Below are 19,742 nucleotides of genomic sequence, written 5' to 3' on the forward strand. Positions count from 1 at the left end.
TCATTTTTTTTACATATCAAATCATTTTCTTTTTTTTATAAAGCTCTCTTACAATGTTTCTCTGAAGTGCTGCTAACTGACCCAAGAAACATGGAACTAAAGGAATGTTTTGCAATGAATTAGACAGAGCCAGCAAGACGCAGCTGGGCTGGAGGACACAGGCAGGACACTCACGGCTGACTTCCCGTGGAATCTTTCGTCGTCCGTTAGCAAAGTGTGCCCAAACTGCGGCTGGTAGTTGCTGTAGATGTGCACAAACCTCAGGGTGTCCTTCGTGTTGGCCAGAGCAAAAGCCAGAAAGGCTTCATAGCTCACAGTGTATTTATCGCCCTCGCCGGTAATCAAGACCACACAGTACCTAGAACATCACGAGGGAAGAGATAATTACTGCCCTCTCAGAAACATAATAGGACTAGTTGACAATACTGAAGGCAAACACCCACAAACCCACACACCCAAAGAGACAGCAATTGTTCAAAGGAAGAAGGAGGAGGTTTGGATTTGATATCCCGCTTTATCACTACCCGAAGGAGTCTCAAAGCGGCTAACATTCTCCTTTCCCTTCCTCCCCCACAACAAGCACTCTGTGAGGTGAGTGGGGCTGAGAGACTTCAGAGAAGTGTGACTAGCCCAAGGTCACCCAGCAGCTGCATGTGGAGGAGCGGGGACGCGAACCTGTTTCATCAGATTATGAGTCTACCGCTCTTAACCACTATACCACGCTGGCTCAAACTCCTTCCCAAGTCACTTGGCTGGAACCAGAACACTATGCAGCCAGAATCAAGAGAACTTGGACTCCAATCCTTTCTGCTTTAGGGGCGGGCAGTCTGCAGCCCTCAGCCTAATTTTGAAAGTTCTCTGCAAGCCATCAGTTCAGGCCTCTGGCAAGAGAAACCTGTCCTTTCCCAGGCAATACAGAGATAGGAAAAGGGTCAGAGAGAAAGAATAGAAGCCACTTTTAGTTCTGCTTCCAGCTACTGCCAGCCAGTGGCCCCTGTCAGATTACCCACCAAGGGAATGTGGCCCTCATTCCCCTCCCCCTGAGATTTCAAGCAAGCTCCTGGCTTCAGCAAAGAGAATCTGCAAGGCAATTTTACTTTGCCCATGCTGGAGGAGGCCAGGACAAGCCCCTCTGTCCAAGGCTAGCTACTATGGTAAAGTCCAAGAACTCTTCAGAGAAGAGAAGGCCTTGGAGCAATGTGGGGGGGGGGCACTGGGTGGATTCAGGCAGCCCATGGCCTTGGGGAGCAATGAATCTTGTAGATTGCCTGTGGGGATGCTCTGTGTGATGGGACTCTGCAGTGGGACTTCTTTTTCTGTAAACACTCTGCACGCAGCTGAGCCATGCTAACCTTGAGGTTTGAGGACTGCACTGCCCTCTGCAGGATGCTGGTCTGAAGACAACTCAGAAACCTGCGCTAGTGTAGAACCTGGCCTGCATATGTTCAGCCCAGGCTGTAGCCATCACCCTGGCAAGTATGTTTCTGAGCCCAACCTGGTTTCTAAAGCCCTGGGGACCCCTCTCTCTTTTGAGATCACCTCTCCCCTTTTATCAACCCCTGCGCTAGCTGTGTTCTTCTGATCAGGCACCGCCTGGCACGTTAAGCTTAAGGTTGTGTGCTTTTTGTAGTTGTTCGACAGATGCTGTTTTCACACACCTTTGCTGCTAACTATTGGAGTATTTTTATTTTTGTGAGCTGCTCAGAGCTGCAGAAAGGCTGCACAGGAACGCACTATGGAAAAGAGGTGGGGGTCCCTCTGTAGGCTTTACTGGCTTGGTAGAGGAATGGCAACATTATCATGACCCTTGAGTCAGATCATCTTTCTTCAGGTGCTGAAGTCGAGGACTCCTGAGTCAGAAGGGAATTTGAACACATGGCCACACCCAGAATCAAGTCCGCAAAGTGAGCCCATGGTAGCTGTGCCCCTCTGGCCTAAGGATGTCACATTGCCATCCTCTGACTTATAAGAACTCCATCACAGAAGACCCAGTACAACCAGATTCTTCCCTGGGCAGCTTGAGTAAGACTGCTGGAATGGGCTGAATGCTTTAACTGAAGAGGTTCAATCAGAACAGACCCTGTTGCTTCTATATAAGCCCAGTCCAAGTTTGACAGTTGCTGAAACAGCACCAGCACTCTGCTCTCTTTCAGCATTCAGCATGAGCAAGGCTTACTTCGTTGGAGGTCACGTGAGGACAGGGATTTGCAAACTGCAGTTCTTAGTTCCAGCACGTTACTGGGACAATCTGGACTCTGCTCATATAAAGAATTGTTTACGGAAGAAAGAGAATGAAAGCTAATCTCTCTTATTAAATTCCTACCACACCACCCCGCAAAAAACCCCCCAAATACCTTCTCTGCAGAACGATCAAAAGGGCGGGGGGAGGATTCCATAAAACAGGTAGGGAAGTCAAGTCACTCTGAACTCACCTTACCTTACAAAACCTGCCCAAAAATTTTACTGTGCAACCCCAAAAATACTTGAAACTGGTTAAGGAAATGCATCTACAGATGCAGACTTCTGCTTTTCCAGCTGCAAATTCTTTTAGGCCTAGATTCTCCAGCAGCTCTCGGTATCCCATTCTGAGAAGGGGGACTTGAAAGTCCCCAAATAACCCCTACAAAACCAAACACACTATGGAGGAGCATCACTACCACCACGAGCCTTACTTGCGCTGCCTGTGAGACTTTTTTGCAGGACACAACTCCTGAAAAAGCTTCTGGCTGGTGAGCCTAGATGCCATGAGGAACTTGTTCTGAGACAGGAAGTCATCAATAAGCTGCTTCTTCATGCCTCTGGCCTGGAAAACAACACACCCAACAAGTTGTCAACCAACCACAGAATTTTCAGATGATGATTCATGTGCCTTTTAAATACATTTGCAGGTTACCAAAATACATCAGCAGATTACATACCACCATCAAGGTATACACCCTTTTGAGATGTGGAAGGAACTGCCAGATAAACTCACAATTTAATAACACAAAAACTACTTAGGTGTTGCTAGAAAGAATATATATATATTTAAAAGGCAAGCCCCATCATTCTTTGTCACACAAAAACACTCCCAAACTGTCAGGGAACTGACATCGGAGCCTGAGGGGGAGGGAAGGCTCTCAAATGATGCTGGAGAAGGGCCAAGCAGGGAGAGAGGCAGTTCAGCAGAGGGGGAAGCAAATCAACGTTACACCAGGGATAAAGGGGGGCAGATGGGGGAATCGGCGAGAGGGCTCCAGGACTCTTCACTGGACACCAGCGGGGAGAGCACTGGTCCTCCGCTACCCACGCCCTCCCTGCGCAGAAGACTTCCACGCAGGGAGAGTAGGAGGAGACTGGGCGTCAAACAACTTTTATGTTGGAAGAGGTTTAAGAAACGCCCACTGACGGATTCTGCTAGCGACTGAGGCAGCCACGAATTGAAGGGCTGTCCAGACAGAAAGGTTTAACAAGGCAACATAGCCAGGAGAGGCGGCAACTTACGCACGAGCAACCCCATACCCATTATACAAACCAAACTGGCCAAACTGGCAGGGGGGTGGGGTGGGGGAGCCAGAATGCCCTTAAATAGGAACTTCCTGATTAATTTTATTTCAAAATTGTTTAAGGACTAAACAGTGTAACCCTAATCAAGTCTGCTCAGAGGTACTACTGAATTCAATGGTGCTTCCTCCCATGTAACTGGGTAAGGATTGCAGCCCTAGTTAAGTAAGGTCTGCAGTCCTAAACAGAGTGGGTTGTATCTAGCCTTTGTCCTACACAACAGTATACCCACTGAAATTGAAGAACCTAAGTCAGTCATGTTCATTAATTTCAGTGGGTCTACTATGAGTAGGACTAACACTGGATCCATCTGCACTGCAAACTTTTGTTGCAGGTCCCCAACAGTCTAGATATGAATTGCAACTTCCTTAAGGCAAGGATCTGTGATTTGCTTACAAGACGTTGTAAGTTGTCATGGAGACTGATGGAGCTATCTGAAGCATCCTTATCAACACCGTAGAAACAAGTTAGGCTGAGCATTGACCACCTGCCTGTTAGGGCCAGAGTTCTCGCATAAGCAGCCTTGCATGGCGGCTGCCATACCGTACCTGGATGACATCAGCAGGCTTATCGACGTGCTCTTTGAACACCATCATGGTGGGCGTGTAGACGTTGATGTTATACTGGCTGGACAGCTCTTCTGTACCTCGGAGCCCAACGTACACATATCCAAAGGACAGGTAATCTCTGTAAGCAAACGCCGTCAGCTGGAAAGAAAGGGGAGGTGGATGCAGTTGGGCTACACGGTACATTACATGCAACGCATAGACAGGAATATAGAAAGCTGCCTTCTACTGAGTCAAGGCCATTGGTCTATCTAGCTCAGTACTGTCTACACTGACCAGCAGTGGCTCTCCAGTGTCTTTTTCTCAGTTCTATCTGGAGATGCCAGGGATTGATGTTGGGGCCTTCACATAGCTGTCAACCTTCCCTTTTTTTGCAAGAAATTCCCTTATTCCAGTGCCATTTCCCGCTGCTATCCCGGATTGTCAGATATCCCGTAGACTGTCCCCAGGACAGATGAGGCTACTAATCCCTTATTTTCAAATCTGAAAGTTGACAGCTATGGGCCTTCACCATTGAGCTACAGCCATACCCACATTCAAGGAAGTGAATGACAAGGAGATGTGCCTGTTAGTTGTGTGCATGCAGTTCTGTACAGAAAAGAATACAGACCAGGGGTTGAAGGCAGAGGAAGGGATTTGCCAAGCCCTGCTGGAAACCACAGGGTGGGGTGGGGTGAGGATTTAAGAGTGCTCTTGTGATCAGGTCCTGCTTGTGGGTTTCCCACAGGCATCTGGTTGGCCAGGGTGAGAACAGGATGCTGGACTGGATGGGTCAGTCAGCCTTGTCTTATGTTCTTATGTTCTTATGTTCTTATGTTCTTATGTTCATTCCAAAGCTTTCACAATTTCCTCCTCTGGACTTCTTAGCCCCCAGTGACACTAGGGCAGGGTCTCTTTGACAGCGGCAATAACCAAACATAATCAGCTGCCTTCTACTGTCCGTCTAGTCCAGTACTGTCTACTTTGACAGCTGGAGATTGAGCCCGGTGGCCTCTGGAATCCATATAATGTGCTCTACTTCTGTTCTGTGGTCCCTTACTCCAGTGGTGTAGCGTGAAGGTGGTGGGGCAGTGGCTCTGGGTGTAATTCTGAGGGGTACAACCAGGAGCCCCCATGACAGGCTCCTTCATCGAGGCTGCATGGCTGAGCTTCTGTCGCTTTTCGGAGCAAAGCCATGCCCAGGCCAGGCCTTCAGGGCTGGGGTGGTGCCTCTTTCTCCTTGTGGTTGGTGAAGGTGGCCATGCCGGATGGTGATGGAGCTGCCAAGCCAAGAAGGCATGCAACGACCGCCACCATCAGCGCCAGAAGCCATGTGCCTTGCGGGCTCTGCACATGCCCCACAGAACGCGCCTCCACTCCAGCTGCCCAGTCCACCAGGGGGTGCAACACTTGCCCCGCTCTGGTCGCCAGCAACCCATGTTATGCCACTGCTGCACACCACTGCAGAATACTGAGCCCCTGGAAGGCTGTTTCAGAGGATCCAGGCACTTCCAAGTCTGCAGAAAAGGAGGCATCTGATAAAATGTTCCACAGAGCTTTTGCCAGTCTTCCCCAGCTGTGCTGGCTGGGGCTGATGGGAGTTGTAATCCAAGACACCTGGAGGGCACCAAGTTGGGAAAGGATGGCTTATGCCAAAGTAAGCTTTTTGTCTTTACGGTGCCATGTGACACTGTTCTTTTTGGTACAACATCTTAATACAGCTACGCACCTACAAAGGAAGCCAGAGGACCTCCCCTCCCCCGTCCCATTTCTTACTAAGCGGCAAAAACCAGGTACAGAGCAGAGCCTTTACCTTGTATAACAGAGGGACGAGGGGCATGTGATCAAAGAGAAGCACATGGGGTTTGTTCTCTTTCTTCCAGTTCGACAGGAATTTGACGTAGTTTTTATCTGTAATCTTCAATGTAAAACAGAAATGATCATTCTCAGTCATCAAACACGGAATGCTGTTTCAGATTCAGATTTTTTTAAAAGGGTAAGTTGCAAACTTGCATCTAAGGGCCAAATGACATGGTATGCTAGGACAGCCTCTCCCCACCTGGTGTCCTCCTCATGTTTTGGACTGGAGCTCCCAATGGCTGTATTGGCTGGGGCTAAGTAGTCCAAAATATCTGGAGGGCACCATTTGGGGAATACTGTGGCAGGAGATACATGGACCTCCTGATGTTAATACCAACTAAATGCAGCACAGAAAGACACAACATTATTGTAAAGCCATGGTTTATTGAGCTCAACTGTGGTTTGTTTATACATCCAAACCTATTCAGCCAGTTAACTATGGTTTGCCTGTGACCAGCAAACCACAATATAAAATCATGGATTGAAGCTGGCTTAAGAAACTTGGCTTGCATCAAACATGGTTCCTTGTTACCTCAAAACCCACGACTTTGACTTTATACTGGTTTGCTCCAGCACCCTGATCCAGATGGTTGTTCAGCTACAGAGGTGCCATGCAAGAGTGGCTAGAAAAACAAAGCCAACCTTAGGCAAAACAAGCCACAGTAGCTCTGCTTATCTGTGAGGCTGATCCTGAACTGATCCTGGCTTTCGCATTCTGTACAAACCTGACCACTGAGTTGCTACTGGAGCTTTGTTAACCAAATGATGGGATTTCTAGACTTGGCGACAACTCACTTTAAACCCAGGATCCCATGAGACTGAATCATCAATACCCATTTCCCTGTTCTGGCTATTATGTAGCCCCCCACTGTATAGAGAACAGAGTAATTCCGAAATCCACAAGAGACCCCCAAATATCCACAGAAGATCTGAGAGCATTGGGAAAGAGGTTAGGTGGCACATGTCTTGGGGGGGGATTACAAAGTCTCTAATAAAATGCTAAGGAAAACAAAAAACAGAAAATAGCAAAGAGGAGCTTAAAATAAATCAGGAGGCAATAATCACCTTCTCAACAAGGTTACCCGGAAGTAGGCTTTCCACAAACTGCCGCAGATTCTCCCGAACAACTGCATTGTGGAAAAAGGTAATTTTCCCATTGATAAGTCCCAGGATGGATGGTGTACTGTGTGCTCCTAGGTGATGTGCCAAGCGCCTCTCATAGCCAGCATGAACAACGCCAATCCCCACTCCTGAATGAGGGAAGGAAGGATAACATAAAGAAGAATTAATCTTCTCTCCTATGGTCTCTAACAACTTCAGGGAATCTAAAACATCGGAAGTCTGTGATCACATGTTTACTATAGCATCTAGGAGCCTCAAGGGACAGGGATTAACTGCTAGTGCATTCTCTGCAGCAGCAGAAACAGAAACGGAAGGGTTGTAGATCAGTGGTAGAGCATAAGTACTGCATAAAAAAGGTCCAGTTCCTAACATCTTCAACTCTGCTGAACTGCTGCCAGTCAACGCACCAAACTAGATGAACCAATAGCCAATCTCAATGGAAGGCAGCTTCCTATGAATAAGACTGAGCTCTGTGTGAAAGCAGAGGTGGGGGACTGGGTCTAAGTCCCCCTGTGGGCCATTTGACAGGTAGGAAGGACCACCCACCTATCAGTCACCTGATGACAGCAGGCGATTGACACGTGTCAAAGTTCAAAGGAGGACTGGCAGGCAAGGTGGCTGGCAGTCAAATCAACTTCCTCTGAAGATGTGCTTTCTGTGCCAACCTGCTGACTGGTGCTGGAAACGCACCTTCAAAGAGGCTCCCGGTAACCACATTATACAGGTTCAAAACAGGTAGGTATTCCTGTTCACATGTAAGAATATGAAGAGGAGACCTCAAAGGAGAAGAAATGGTGGCTTATGGCCCAAATGGGTTCCAAAAGAACTTCTTCAAAAAGAACAAAAATTGTGTGATGTCACCCTCTTTGGGAAACCCTGCTATAACACCATAGCTACCATAGCAGGGCTCCCTGGAGCTGTCCAAGGTCCTGCATACTCTCTGCTTGGCTAGGACCAGTGACTAGGCACTCCCTCCTTCCTTGGCAAGCCTCAGGCTCCAACAGAACTGGACTTGATGCAGAGGCTTGATGCAGCAACCAGGGCAGCGTTTACTCAATCTTCCACGAGCCAAGGCACACTTTTGGCCCTGAAAAGTTTTGCTTTTACAGTAAGAATTCCAGAAACAAGTGAAGAAGGAAGTCAGTTGTGCAGGTGATATGAAATGGACGTGACCAAGTTAGGTTTTATTAATTTCAGCAGGTCTAATCTGAGTAGGACTTAGCCAAATACAACCCACACTGTTTATATTAATGGAATATGTAATGCAAGGAAGTTAGATGCATGCCCCAGAGTAGTGATGTTTCAAAAACCCTCTTCTCTGGGCAGGATTTGTTTTGTTTCATCACTGAATTGGCAGTGATGGAACGATCCAGTCACCACCAATGCAGAGAGAGAGAGAGAGAGAGAGAGAGAGAGAGAGAGGAACTAACAATCCTCAGTACAGGATGACTGGAAGCAGGCAAAGCCAGAACAGGGAGTCATGCAGCCATGCAGCGGGAAACCTCTTCCGTGAGTGAGCACACTAGCTCCACAATATCCTTTTGTAGCTCAATTCATTTTTTTCACAAGGCACATTGGAGTGGTCCTCTCAGAGCACACTGCTTTTGAATTACTGCAGCTGCAGCCTAGGGAAGATGCAGCCAGACTCTGAAAGAAAAACTCAGGCCAAATACAAATGGATGGTGATGTCCTGCAAAGCCCTCAATTGCCTGACTCAGCACCCTATGAGGCCACCTCTGTTCCACCACAACCTTACAAGTAAACCAAGAACCCTGGGTTGAATCCAGTAGAAAGACCCACTGAAATTCATGGACATGACAAAATCAGGTCCATTGATTTCAGGGAATTTTAGGAATGGTATCTCTCAAGAGCAGAATTGGGGCCTCCTAATAACTCTCAGCATTGTTAACAAATTAGAGCTACCAGGATTTTTTGGGGGGTGGGGTGGCTGTTTAAATGAGCATCATAGTGCTTTAAATGTATGGTGTAAACTTGGTTTATGTGTCTCAAGAGGGTGCAGGGGGCTTGCCCTTTGGAGATTAGCTAAACCCTACATCCGTGCATCTTCTAGTGAGCAAACTGGCTTCAAACTGGCCAGGGAGAGGGTAGAATCATGCACTTTTCTGCCCCAAACGCTTTGGATGCAGGTGATGCAAATCCAAACACGTTTCTCTTCTTACCCAGCCCTTCAAGTTCCTGGACCACCTCCTTCCACACGGGCTCAATGTGGATGCAGCTAAAGCACCAGTCCGACGTGATCTTGATGAGGTAGGGTTTTCTGAAACTGTCGGGCAGAATCTCGTTGATGTAGTGTGAGAAGTGCAGCAAGTACTTCTCGTCGGAGGAGTCGCGGCGGTCCGAGTTGAACGGGAAGTGGAAAAAGGATTCGTCGAAATAAAAGCTCTCGTGGAAGTGGTGGAACGGGCGGTGCTGGGACTGTTGCTGATGGGGGTAGCCCTGGTTCTCCCCCACATCGCCATAGCGGTCAAAATTTAATCTCTTTTCCTCATTGGACAGGATCTGTTTGGGACAAACACCAACCCTCTTAAGTGTATGTTACCAGTTTATGCTTTGTGAAACACTAAGGAGCGATGGGCTGGGTCCAGGTTAAGTGAGCTGAATCAGCGTCCCAATGAAACTTCTGCAACAAGTCATGACTGCATCCTGCCTATTTCGACAGGGTCTAAATTCAACCAAATCAGCCTGGATCCAACCCAATGTATTTGGATGGCCTTATGTAAATAGAACAGGTAGTGTGGTATAGTGGTTAGTGTTTGGACTAGGACCTGAGAGAGACCAGGGTTCAAATCCACACTTGGCCATGAAGCTCACTGGGTGACCATGGGTCAGTCACTCACTCTCAGCCTAACCCACCTCACAGGGTTGTTGTGAGGATAATATGGGGTGAGGGAAAACCATGTAGGCCAACTTGAGTTCCTTGGAGGAATATCATTGCTGTGATAATAACATTTTAAACACTACTTTTCAAAAGACATTACAAGATGAAAATTCCATGCCAGGATCTCCATATTAATCCTAGTTACTATATTTCCATATTAATCCTAGTTTCGTGGGGGTTTTTTCAATCTGCAAAAGTACATCTGTTTTGGTGGTGGTGAACTTTATCCAGATGGCTAAATTCCACCACCACTAAAAAAGGCCCATTATCTAAATGGTGCTCTCCTGATATTTTGGACTACAACTTCCATCAGCCCCAGCTAGCATGGCCACTGGTCAGGATTATGGAAGTTGTAGTACAAAACATCCAGAATTCACTGAGGTTGGGAAAGCTGGGCTAGAACACCCCCTCATAATACTAAAACTTAAGTATCATCCAAGAAGTTGATTGTCAGCTGATTCAAGACAGACAAGAGAAAACAGTTCTTCACACAAGATGTAACTAACTCATGGAACTCATTGCCACAAGATGATGGCTTTAAAAGGGGATTAGACTATAGTTCAGTTGTTGAAATTCGATTCTTATCAACCCCAGCCAGGGATGTTGGCAGGTGTAGTCCAACATATGGAGGGCACCATGTTGGCTACCCCTAGGCAAGACAAACCCGAGGAAGATGGGACTATCAATGGATATTGCCATGGTAGCTATCTTCCTTTGTTCTTATCTCTTGTTAAGTCATCTAATTTGCCCCTTAGACCATGATTATACCCAGTTAACTAAGAAGCAAGTCCTGTTAAACCACCTTGCCTGTGAGTCCTGGAAGACCTGCTCCCTGTCCTGCAGGCTTTTTTCGACCTGGCCTGAGAGGGCGGGGCCCTGACTGACTCCAGCTACGAAAGCCGAGGCTGCTGAACAGACTCTTGGGCTGGGGTATTGCTTAGGGAGTTTTGTTGGAGGCAGGGGTTGCTGCTGTTACTGATATTAATTTTTTGTATCTTTACTTTCTATCTTTTTACGATTTAAGTGGAAATTGCTCAATGTGGACTTTTTGGTGTTTTATTTAATGCGTATGACTACTTTTGCTAATTATGTATCTTTTGTAATTATGTACAAAAATAAAACGATTGATTGAAACTCAGTAAGATTTTACTCTCAAGTGTGATCTCTTTGGGCACTGTAACATTTATGGATTTACATGTGTGGCATGCCAGGGTAAAACTGTAGCAGGTATTAAATTAGAACACCAGAACCAGGGAAGGGAAGATGCAGGACTGCCCATCCTTACAGTAAAGGCTGCATTTAAAACAGAAGCCTTAAATACTTAAATATGAAAACATGAAGTTAGAAAAGTGTGCCCAATACCTCATAAGCCTTGCTAATTTGTATGAACTTATCTTCTGCTCCTGGGTCCTTATTTTTGTCAGGATGCCTGGAATGGAAAGAAAACAAGACCATGAGCAGTTTGATCACAAGGCTGTTGGATTTAGTTCAACCCTGGCACTGTGCAGGCAGAACTGACACTAATTAAAGAATATGTCACTAAGGCTTAATCTGTTTGATGTTTGAACAGGTTTACTACAGGGGGTCGATTCCTGATGCGAAGAGAGAATTGGCACTAATTAAGGCACAAATATTTCATATGCAAAGACAAAGTCAACAGACTCTGCTACCTAGGTCTCCCTGTATTTGACCTCCAGCACATACTTTTCCTAGTAAGGTAGGTAAAGTTAAAGAACCCCTGGGCAATTAAGCCCAGTCAAAGGCGACTATGAGGTGCGATGCTCATCTCGCTTCAGGCCGAGCGTGCTGGTGTGGTCCACAGACAGCTTTTCCAGGTCATGTGGCCAACATGACTAAACCACTTGTAGCGCAATGGGACACTGTGACGAGTGCCAGAGTGCACAGAAATGCCATTTACCTTCCCGCCACAGTGGTACCTATTTATCTGCTTGCACTGGTATGTTTTTGAACGGCTAGGTTGGCAGAAGCTGGGACAGAGCAGCAGGAGCTCACCCCATCATGCGTCCCTAGTACTTTCCCTAATATTCCTCCTTGAGGCACCTTGTTTTGCTGGCTCTCTTTTTACCAACAGCACAGAGCCCTTTCTATCCTTAGGGCTTGTGCAGGCAACCACAAATATAGCAGCTCAACAGGAGCAAGTGCATCCAGCTATCTGGCAAGCAGGAAACCCAGAAGGTCTAATTTCAGCTGAAGCTCTTCAACAGGGAAGAAACAGCAGGACTCCTACTGTTTCTTAACTCCTCCATACCCCGCACAAATGAGGGATAACCCTGATGTTCTTCCAAGCCCTCTGTGCATGCCAGAAGGTGGAGGATTGGCAGCAACCCAAAATAATGGCTCGCTAGTAAGTCAACATCTATGGACCTCTGGGCTCTGGTTGGGTTCTTTACCCCAACTAACACTGTAGCTGCTGTCTACAGCTGTGCACAACATAAGAAAGGCTAGCAGGCCTTTAAGAAGGAGGCAGGCAGTTTTTCAGCACAGCAGCTAAGCATGATACACTGTGATTCCAGCTCCATTTTATGAATCACTCACCATTCCCGGGCAAGCTTCTTATAGGCCTTTTTAATGTCCGCCTGACTAGCTGTCCTGCTGATTCCAAGGATCCGATATGGATCAAAATCGACAGCAGACAAGATCTGCAGGACCAGGACGAGGAACAAAACCACAACCAGGGAGACGCTTAGCCGTTTCATTTCCATTTTCCCCCCTGCAGGTAACCTGTACAGGAGAGATTTCAAAGGGAGCAAATCTAGGATGAGACATTGGAAAGTTGCAATACAGGTGTTTCAAGGTCCCAAGTCTTAGGCCTGGCTGCTTCTTTCTGCAATGGCCACCACCTTCCCTTTCACCTCCATTGCGGCCCTGAAACTTTGATTCCATTCTAGTCTCCTACAGTTCCCACAGCCTTTCAGAGAACTCTGATGACAACACTGCCACTTCCTCTTTTAAAACTCATTTTGACCCTCCACACAGATAGATTTGGAGGGACTGAGGCCATCCCAGCCACTGAAGTGCGGCGGGGCTGGGTACCAGGCCCTGGCCTGGTGGAATGCTCTGCCGCAAGAGATCAGAGCCCTGCGGGATTTGACATCTTTCCGCAGGGCCTGCAAGACAGAGCTGTTCCACCATGCTTTTGGTCAGGGCCCAGTCTGACCCCCCACCTTTTATAAGATCCTCCTTTCATAAGATCCTTTTATAAGACCCTGCATGTAAGTGGCCTCCCTAACTCCTCCAACCGGCCCATATAAGACCAGCACAAACAGTTGGGCCTGGTGAGCACTTAATGTCCCCAACCCCTATAGTTATAATTCGTGGGTTGCCATCAGATTTTATTTTGATCTTAATCTGATTTTAAGCTGTATTTTAATTGATTGGTTGACTTTATGTTTTTAACGTATTTCATATTTTGATGTTAGCCACCTGCCCGGGGTATAAATAATTTATGATGATGATGATTTATGATGATGATGATTACCATCCTGCTTCTTTTCAAGGGGGCATACCTGAGTCTGGCCTAACCACCCAAATCCCTTTCTTCTCTCACTTTGAACACAGGGGTCATCCCTTTCCCAAAGCTCCATGTGAGCTGCAAGACTGGACTGCCAAGCAGACACCTGGATGGATCTTAAATGGTCCTCAGTCAAGGAAACTGAGAGGGAAGGGGGTGAATACTAACAGTAACTAAGGAGAACAATTGGTGGCATCAGAAATCAGAATATTTTCCACCATTTTATTTCACTATGGATGAACTTCCATTTCTGGAAATGCATCTTCATCAAACGAGTTATAATGAATGATACATGAATGGACACAATGACTGCATTTGCACATAACAGTAAGCCAAGATTTTTAGCTGAATAAACCATAATGCGTTCATACTATGTGCCAGCACACTCAGCCCAACTGCTTCCCCTTTGCTTCTCCCTTGGCAAGAGCAGATCAATAAACCAAGAAAGGAGTAGCTTTGCATTATATCTAAAGCTAGGGTTGTGATTTATTTAGGCTGAACAAATCCATGATTGGTAAGCCATAATTTTAAGGCTGCTTGTGAACTCAGCCAACACCAATCAAACCAGGCACTTTCAAACGTTGTAATTAACATTTTTCAGGTGACTATTCCTAGGAAGCATACATAAATATTTTTTTTTTTAAAGCAATTTATTAGGTTTTACAATAAAAGTAAACATAGTAAGCAATATAACATTGATCTTAACATATTTTCACATTTTCTTTGGACTTCCTCACATCTCCCGCTCCCACTTTCATCGTTGTAACGTTTTGTCAGCAATTTATCATCTTATTTAAATTCTTATATCCCTTCTATATTTCATAATCTTATAATTCTCAGAAGGAGCTAAATTTCACAGTCTTACTTATTTTCTTAAAAACTTCTAAATTTAGTGGTGCTCAGTTATTTTGATCTAGCATCTTATTTAGCATTCACTCAAATTACAATACTTTTGTAAATAGTTCTTAAATTTCTTCCAGTCCTCCTCAATCCTCTCTTCTCCCAGGTCACGGATTCTGCCGGTCATTTCAGCCAGTTCCATGTAGTCTATCAGTTGTATCTGCCATTCTTCCAGTGTGGGTAGATCTTGAGTTTTCCAATGTTTTGCGAGAAGTATCCTTGCTGCTGTTGTTGCATACATAAAAAATGTCTGGTCCTTCTTTGCCACCCCTTGGCCGACAATACCCAAAAGGAAAGCCTCTGGTTTCTTAGTGAAGGTATATTTGAATACCTTTTTCAGTTCATTATAAATCATTTCCCAGAACGCCTTCACTTTAGGGCAAGTCCACCAGAGGTGGAAGAACGTTCCCTCACACTCTTTGCATTTCCAACACTTATTATCAGACAGGTGGTAAATTTTGGCAAGTTTGACTGGGGTCATATACCATCTATAAATCATTTTCATTACATTTTCTTTCAGAGCGTTACATGCAGTAAATTTCAATCCATTACTCCACAACCTCTCCCAGTCCTCAAACATGATATTATGCCCAATGTCCTGTGCCCACCTTATCATAGCCGATTTAACCGTTTCGTCTTGTGTATTCCATTTCAACAGCAAGTTATACATCCTTGAAAGTACCTTAATCTTTGGTTCTAACAATTCTGTTTCTAATTTCGATTTCTCCACCTGGAACCCTAGTTTCTTATCATTTTTAAAAACTTCTTTAATCTGAGCGTAATGTAACCAATCTCGCACTTTGTCTTTCATTTTCTCCAAACTCTGCAATTTCCAATTGTCTCCATCCTTTTCTAGTATTTCCCAATATTTTGGCCATTTAGCCTCCATATTGGGTCTTTTTCGGGCCTTGGCTTCCAAAGGTGAAAGCCACCTTGGTGTTTTATTTTCCAGCAAGTCTTTATATTTTGTCCAGACATTAAACAATGATTTTCTGACAATATGGTTCTTAAAGGCCTTGTTTGCTTTAACCTTGTCATACCATAAATATGCATGCCATCCAAAGGCATTGTTAAACCCTTCCAAATCTAACACATCAGTGTCCTCAAGAAGTAGCCAGTCTTTTAGCCAGCAGAACGCTGCGGCTTCATAATACAACTTTAAGTCTGGCAGGGCAAAGCCCCCTCTTTGTTTTGCATCAGTTAATATCTTAAACTTAATTCTGGGCTTTTTGCCCTGCCAGACAAACTTAGAAATGTCTCTCTGCCACTTCTGAAAGCACTCCGTTTTGTCCAAAACCTGAAGTGTTTGAAATAAAAACAACATCCTTGGCAATACATTCATCTTGATAGCAGCAATTCGGCCTAACAAAGAAAGTTTCAATTTTGACCAACTATCTAAGTCTCTCTTAATTTCTGTCCAGCATTTTTCATAATTGTCCTTAAATAGACTTAGATTTTTTGCTGTTATGTTTACCCCTAGGTATTTTACTTTTTTAACCACATTAAGTTCCGTCTCATTCTGAAACCGTTCTGACTCTGTATCAGTCAAATTTTTCCCCAAAACCTTAGTTTTCTGTTTATTTAGTTTAAATCCAGCCACCCGACCAAAGTCATTAATCAGTTGTAATACTCTTTTCGTACTGGGCTCTGGCTTCTGCAAGGTCAAAACCAGGTCATCTGCGAAAGCTTTTAATTTATATTGTTTCTGACCGACCTGAATTCCTTCCACCAACCGATCCCCTCTAATCATGTTCAATAGCACTTCCAGAACCGAAATAAATAACAAAGGGGAAATAGGGCAACCTTGTCGTGTCCCTTTTTCAATTTTAAACTCTTCTGTAACCACATTATTAACTATCAGTTTAGCTTTCTGTTCTGAATATATCGCCTCAATCCCATTCTCAAAACCCCGTCCCACTCCCATCTCTTTTAAATTTCCCATCATAAATTTCCAGGAGATATTGTCAAAGGCCTTCTCCGCATCTATAAAAATTAAAACTGCTTTTGTATTTATGTCTGTTTGCAAAAGTTCCAAAATGTCAATAATGTTCCTTGTATTAGCAAACAGATGTCTTCCTGGGAGAAAGCCGGCCTGGTCCTTATGAATTACTTCATTTAAAACTTTTTTAAATCTATTTGCCAAAATGTCTGCAAATATTTTGTAATCCACATTTAAGAGAGAGATGGGACGGTAGTTCTTAAGTTGTGTCTTTTCAGCTTCCGACTTTGGTATTAATGTGATGAACGCTTCCTTCCACGACTCCGGTGCCCTCTTCCCCTCCATAATTTCATTGCTGACCTCCATCAAAGGTTGTATCAAATAGTCTTTTAATGTCTTATAGTACTTGGAGGTCAGCCCATCTGGTCCTGGAGATTTGCCAAGTTGCATGTTCTGGATGGCTTGTTCGATCTCCTGTCGTGTTATTTTAGAATTCAGGATTGTCCTATTTTCTTGTGACAATTTAGATAGTCCGTTTTTTGCCAAAAATTGTTTAATCTCAACATCATCTTGCGGCCCTTGGGTGTATAATTTTTTGAAGTATCTCTGGAAACACTTTCTGATGTCCACTGGATTCTGGATGTTTTTTCCATCAACCTCTAAGTTCGTAACAGTATTTAATCTTTGTCTTCTCTTCAACTGCCAAGCTAGCAGTTTTCCACATTTATTCGCCGACTCAAACGTTTTTTGTTTCATTAATTTAACCTTCCATTCAATTTCCTGATTTATCAATTTAGAATATTGCGTTTGATAAAGTTTAATTTCTCTCAGAGTTGGCTGTGACTTCGGATTCACTCTTAATTTCTTCTCTAATTCTTTTATTTTATCCAAGATCTTATCTTTTTTCTCATTTTGTGTTCTTTTCTTTACTGCATTCTGTTGTATCAAGAATCCCCTCATTACAGCTTTGCTTGCGTCCCAGATTATTCTTTTTTCCACCATATTATTCATGTTTATCTCAAAATAGTCCTTCAAAACTTTTTGGGCCTTCTTGGTAATTTCCTGATCTCTAAACAAATTGTCATTCATCTTCCATCTAAAGGATCCAGTTGGTAATAGTGTCATATCCATCTTTACTGCATTATGGTCGGAGCAGGTCTTTGGGCAGATTTCCACTTTTCTGACCTTAGGTGCCAGGCCTCTAGAAATCCATATTTGGTCGATTCTTGTCCAGGTCAGTTGGGCTTCAGAAAAGAATGTTCCCTCTCTTCCTAGTGGGTTCTTTGTCCTCCAAATGTCAATCAAATCCATATTGTCAGTCATTTCAAAAAAGGTTTTAGGTAGTCTGCCGTCTTTTGTAACATTTTGACTTTGTGACTTGTCCATGTTAGTTGATACGACCCCATTCATATCTCCCATCATTATGATGTTGTTGTAGTCTAGATAGTCCAGCATTGTCTCCTGCAACTTCTTGTAAAATTCCGATTTCCCTTCATTAGGTGCATAGATTCCTAATATCAGCAGTTTCTCTCCTTGATATTGTATCTCAATAGCCAAAATTCTTCCATGTTCATCTTTAAATAGGAATTTAGGTGACAGGCTCTCTTTTGCATATATCACCACGCCTCTCTTCTTAACTTTGTCCGACGATACAAATTCCTGGCCCAATCTTTTATTTATTAACACTTTTCTGTGGAGCCTCGTCACATGTGTTTCTTGTAAACAAATAATGTCCAATTGTTCTTTTTTTAATATATGAAATATTTTCTTCCTTTTTTCCGGAATGTTACAACCATTAATATTCCAGCTCAAGAGTTGCAGAGACATCCTGAATTATCTGGTTATTTTTCAAGGGGTGGTATCTTGTTCTCAGGATCTTCAGGTTCCACAGGTGCTGATGTTGGTACTGGCGTTGCCTCAGGCCCAGAAGGTAGTTCAATTCCTTTTTGAAGGTCCTCTCCGTATGTAGACAGGAATTTGTCTCTCTCTTCCAGTGTTCTTACTTTAACCTTTCTCCCTCTAAAGGTAAAAGATATTCCTTGGGGAAATTCCCACCTGAATGGAATTGCGTTGCTCCTTAGTAGTTTAACAAGTTCAGAATAGGCGGCTCTAAGATCCAGCAGTAGTCTTGGGATATCTTTATAGATTTCAATTCTTCTATCCAAAACCTCCAGTGATTTTACGAAATGTAGTCCCAAGATCTTATCCCTTTCCTCCTTTGATCTCAATGTTATCAAACAGTCTCTGGGCCTCTCCTTCTTTATGAATCTTCCAAGTCTGAAAGCTGACACGATTTTAAAGTCCTTTTCTTCCAAATTCCAGAACTTGGAGAATTCTTTGGTCAAAAACTCAGTTAGATGTCCTTCTTCTGCCTCTTGTAGTGATCTAATCCTTAAGTTGTTCTCACGATTTCGCAGTTCTATCATGGAGAGATAAATCTGATGTTCCCCAACTTGTTTAGTGAGTGGTCTTACCTCTTGCTCTAAATTTTCTAATTTTTGTCTGGTGTCCTCAGCCAATTTCCGATTTTCTGCTGAGGCCTCCGTTAACTGTCCAATTGCTTGTGCATTCTGTACCACTTGTGTAGTTAATTTATTTAAACATTCTGTGTTTTTGTCAATCTTTGCTGATTGCGCATCTACTTTCTTGTCCAAAGCTTCCAATTTTTCAAAAATTTTGTCTAGAACAGAAACAGATGCTCCTGAGGCCATATCTTCCAATTGTAACTGCTCTGCTTCGCCCTCTCCCTCCACTTCTGAGGGCAAAGTAGGTACAGATGATCTACGTGTCTGTGAGGCTGAGGTTAGAGTTGTTAAAGTTGTTTGTTTAGCTCTCCCTCTTTTTCTTGTGCCACTCATTCCAACGTTATCTGTCAGTCAAGGTCACACTGAGTTATTCCCATGGGAATGAAAAGGTCCAGAGCAAGCAAACAACAAGGGAATCGAAAGTAAAATGTACATGTAAAGTCACTGTTTTAATCCAATCCTCTAGAGGGAGCTTAGAATGTCTTTCAGAGTCTAATTTAATGTCCAAGAACCTTCAAATACAAATGTTTAGCAGAGTTTATAAATGGTCACTTTGTTACAGACAGTGCTTATTTATCTCCAAAAAGAATGTTTCAAATTTAAAAGGTCTCAATACCCTCAGATTGTTTCAAGTTCCAATATACAGTATCCAAATCTGCAGTACTGACAGCTCCCTTAGTGCTCAGGCAGCTCCTGACTCTGGGTTTCACCTTCTAATTTGTAATCCAATAAAAGGAGGAAAGTCAAGTGCAAGTAAAAATCCCAAATCTTTAGCTTACAGTCTTTACTTTAAGATGCAAGTTCAATAGATGCTTAGATCTGTAAAACTTAGGATCTCTTTCTTTCAGCCTCCACTCCTCCAGCTGATTGCTTTTTT

General features: G+C 44.1%; 1 protein-coding gene across 2 annotated transcripts in view; it reads right to left on the reverse strand.

The window, feature by feature from the left end:
* DNAJC16 (DnaJ heat shock protein family (Hsp40) member C16) overlaps positions 1 to 19,742 on the reverse strand; it is a gene marked incomplete at its 5' end in the record, with an annotated part of 33,566 nt that overhangs the window by 9,906 nt on the left and 3,918 nt on the right. For both annotated transcript variants that reach the window (XM_081016068.1, XM_081016069.1), the window contains 8 exons: positions 175 to 358; positions 2,673 to 2,803; positions 4,092 to 4,250; positions 5,902 to 6,006; positions 7,014 to 7,198; positions 9,251 to 9,590; positions 11,332 to 11,398; positions 12,526 to 12,711. In XM_081016068.1, coding sequence (XP_080872194.1) covers positions 175 to 358; positions 2,673 to 2,803; positions 4,092 to 4,250; positions 5,902 to 6,006; positions 7,014 to 7,198; positions 9,251 to 9,590; positions 11,332 to 11,398; positions 12,526 to 12,711 — 1,357 coding nt within the window. The remainder of the gene's footprint in view (positions 1 to 174; positions 359 to 2,672; positions 2,804 to 4,091; positions 4,251 to 5,901; positions 6,007 to 7,013; positions 7,199 to 9,250; positions 9,591 to 11,331; positions 11,399 to 12,525; positions 12,712 to 19,742) is intronic.

The sequence above is a fragment of the Podarcis pityusensis genome (genome assembly GCF_964106645.2).
Source record: "Podarcis pityusensis genome assembly, chromosome: 8".
NCBI lineage: Eukaryota > Metazoa > Chordata > Lepidosauria > Squamata > Lacertidae > Podarcis > Podarcis pityusensis.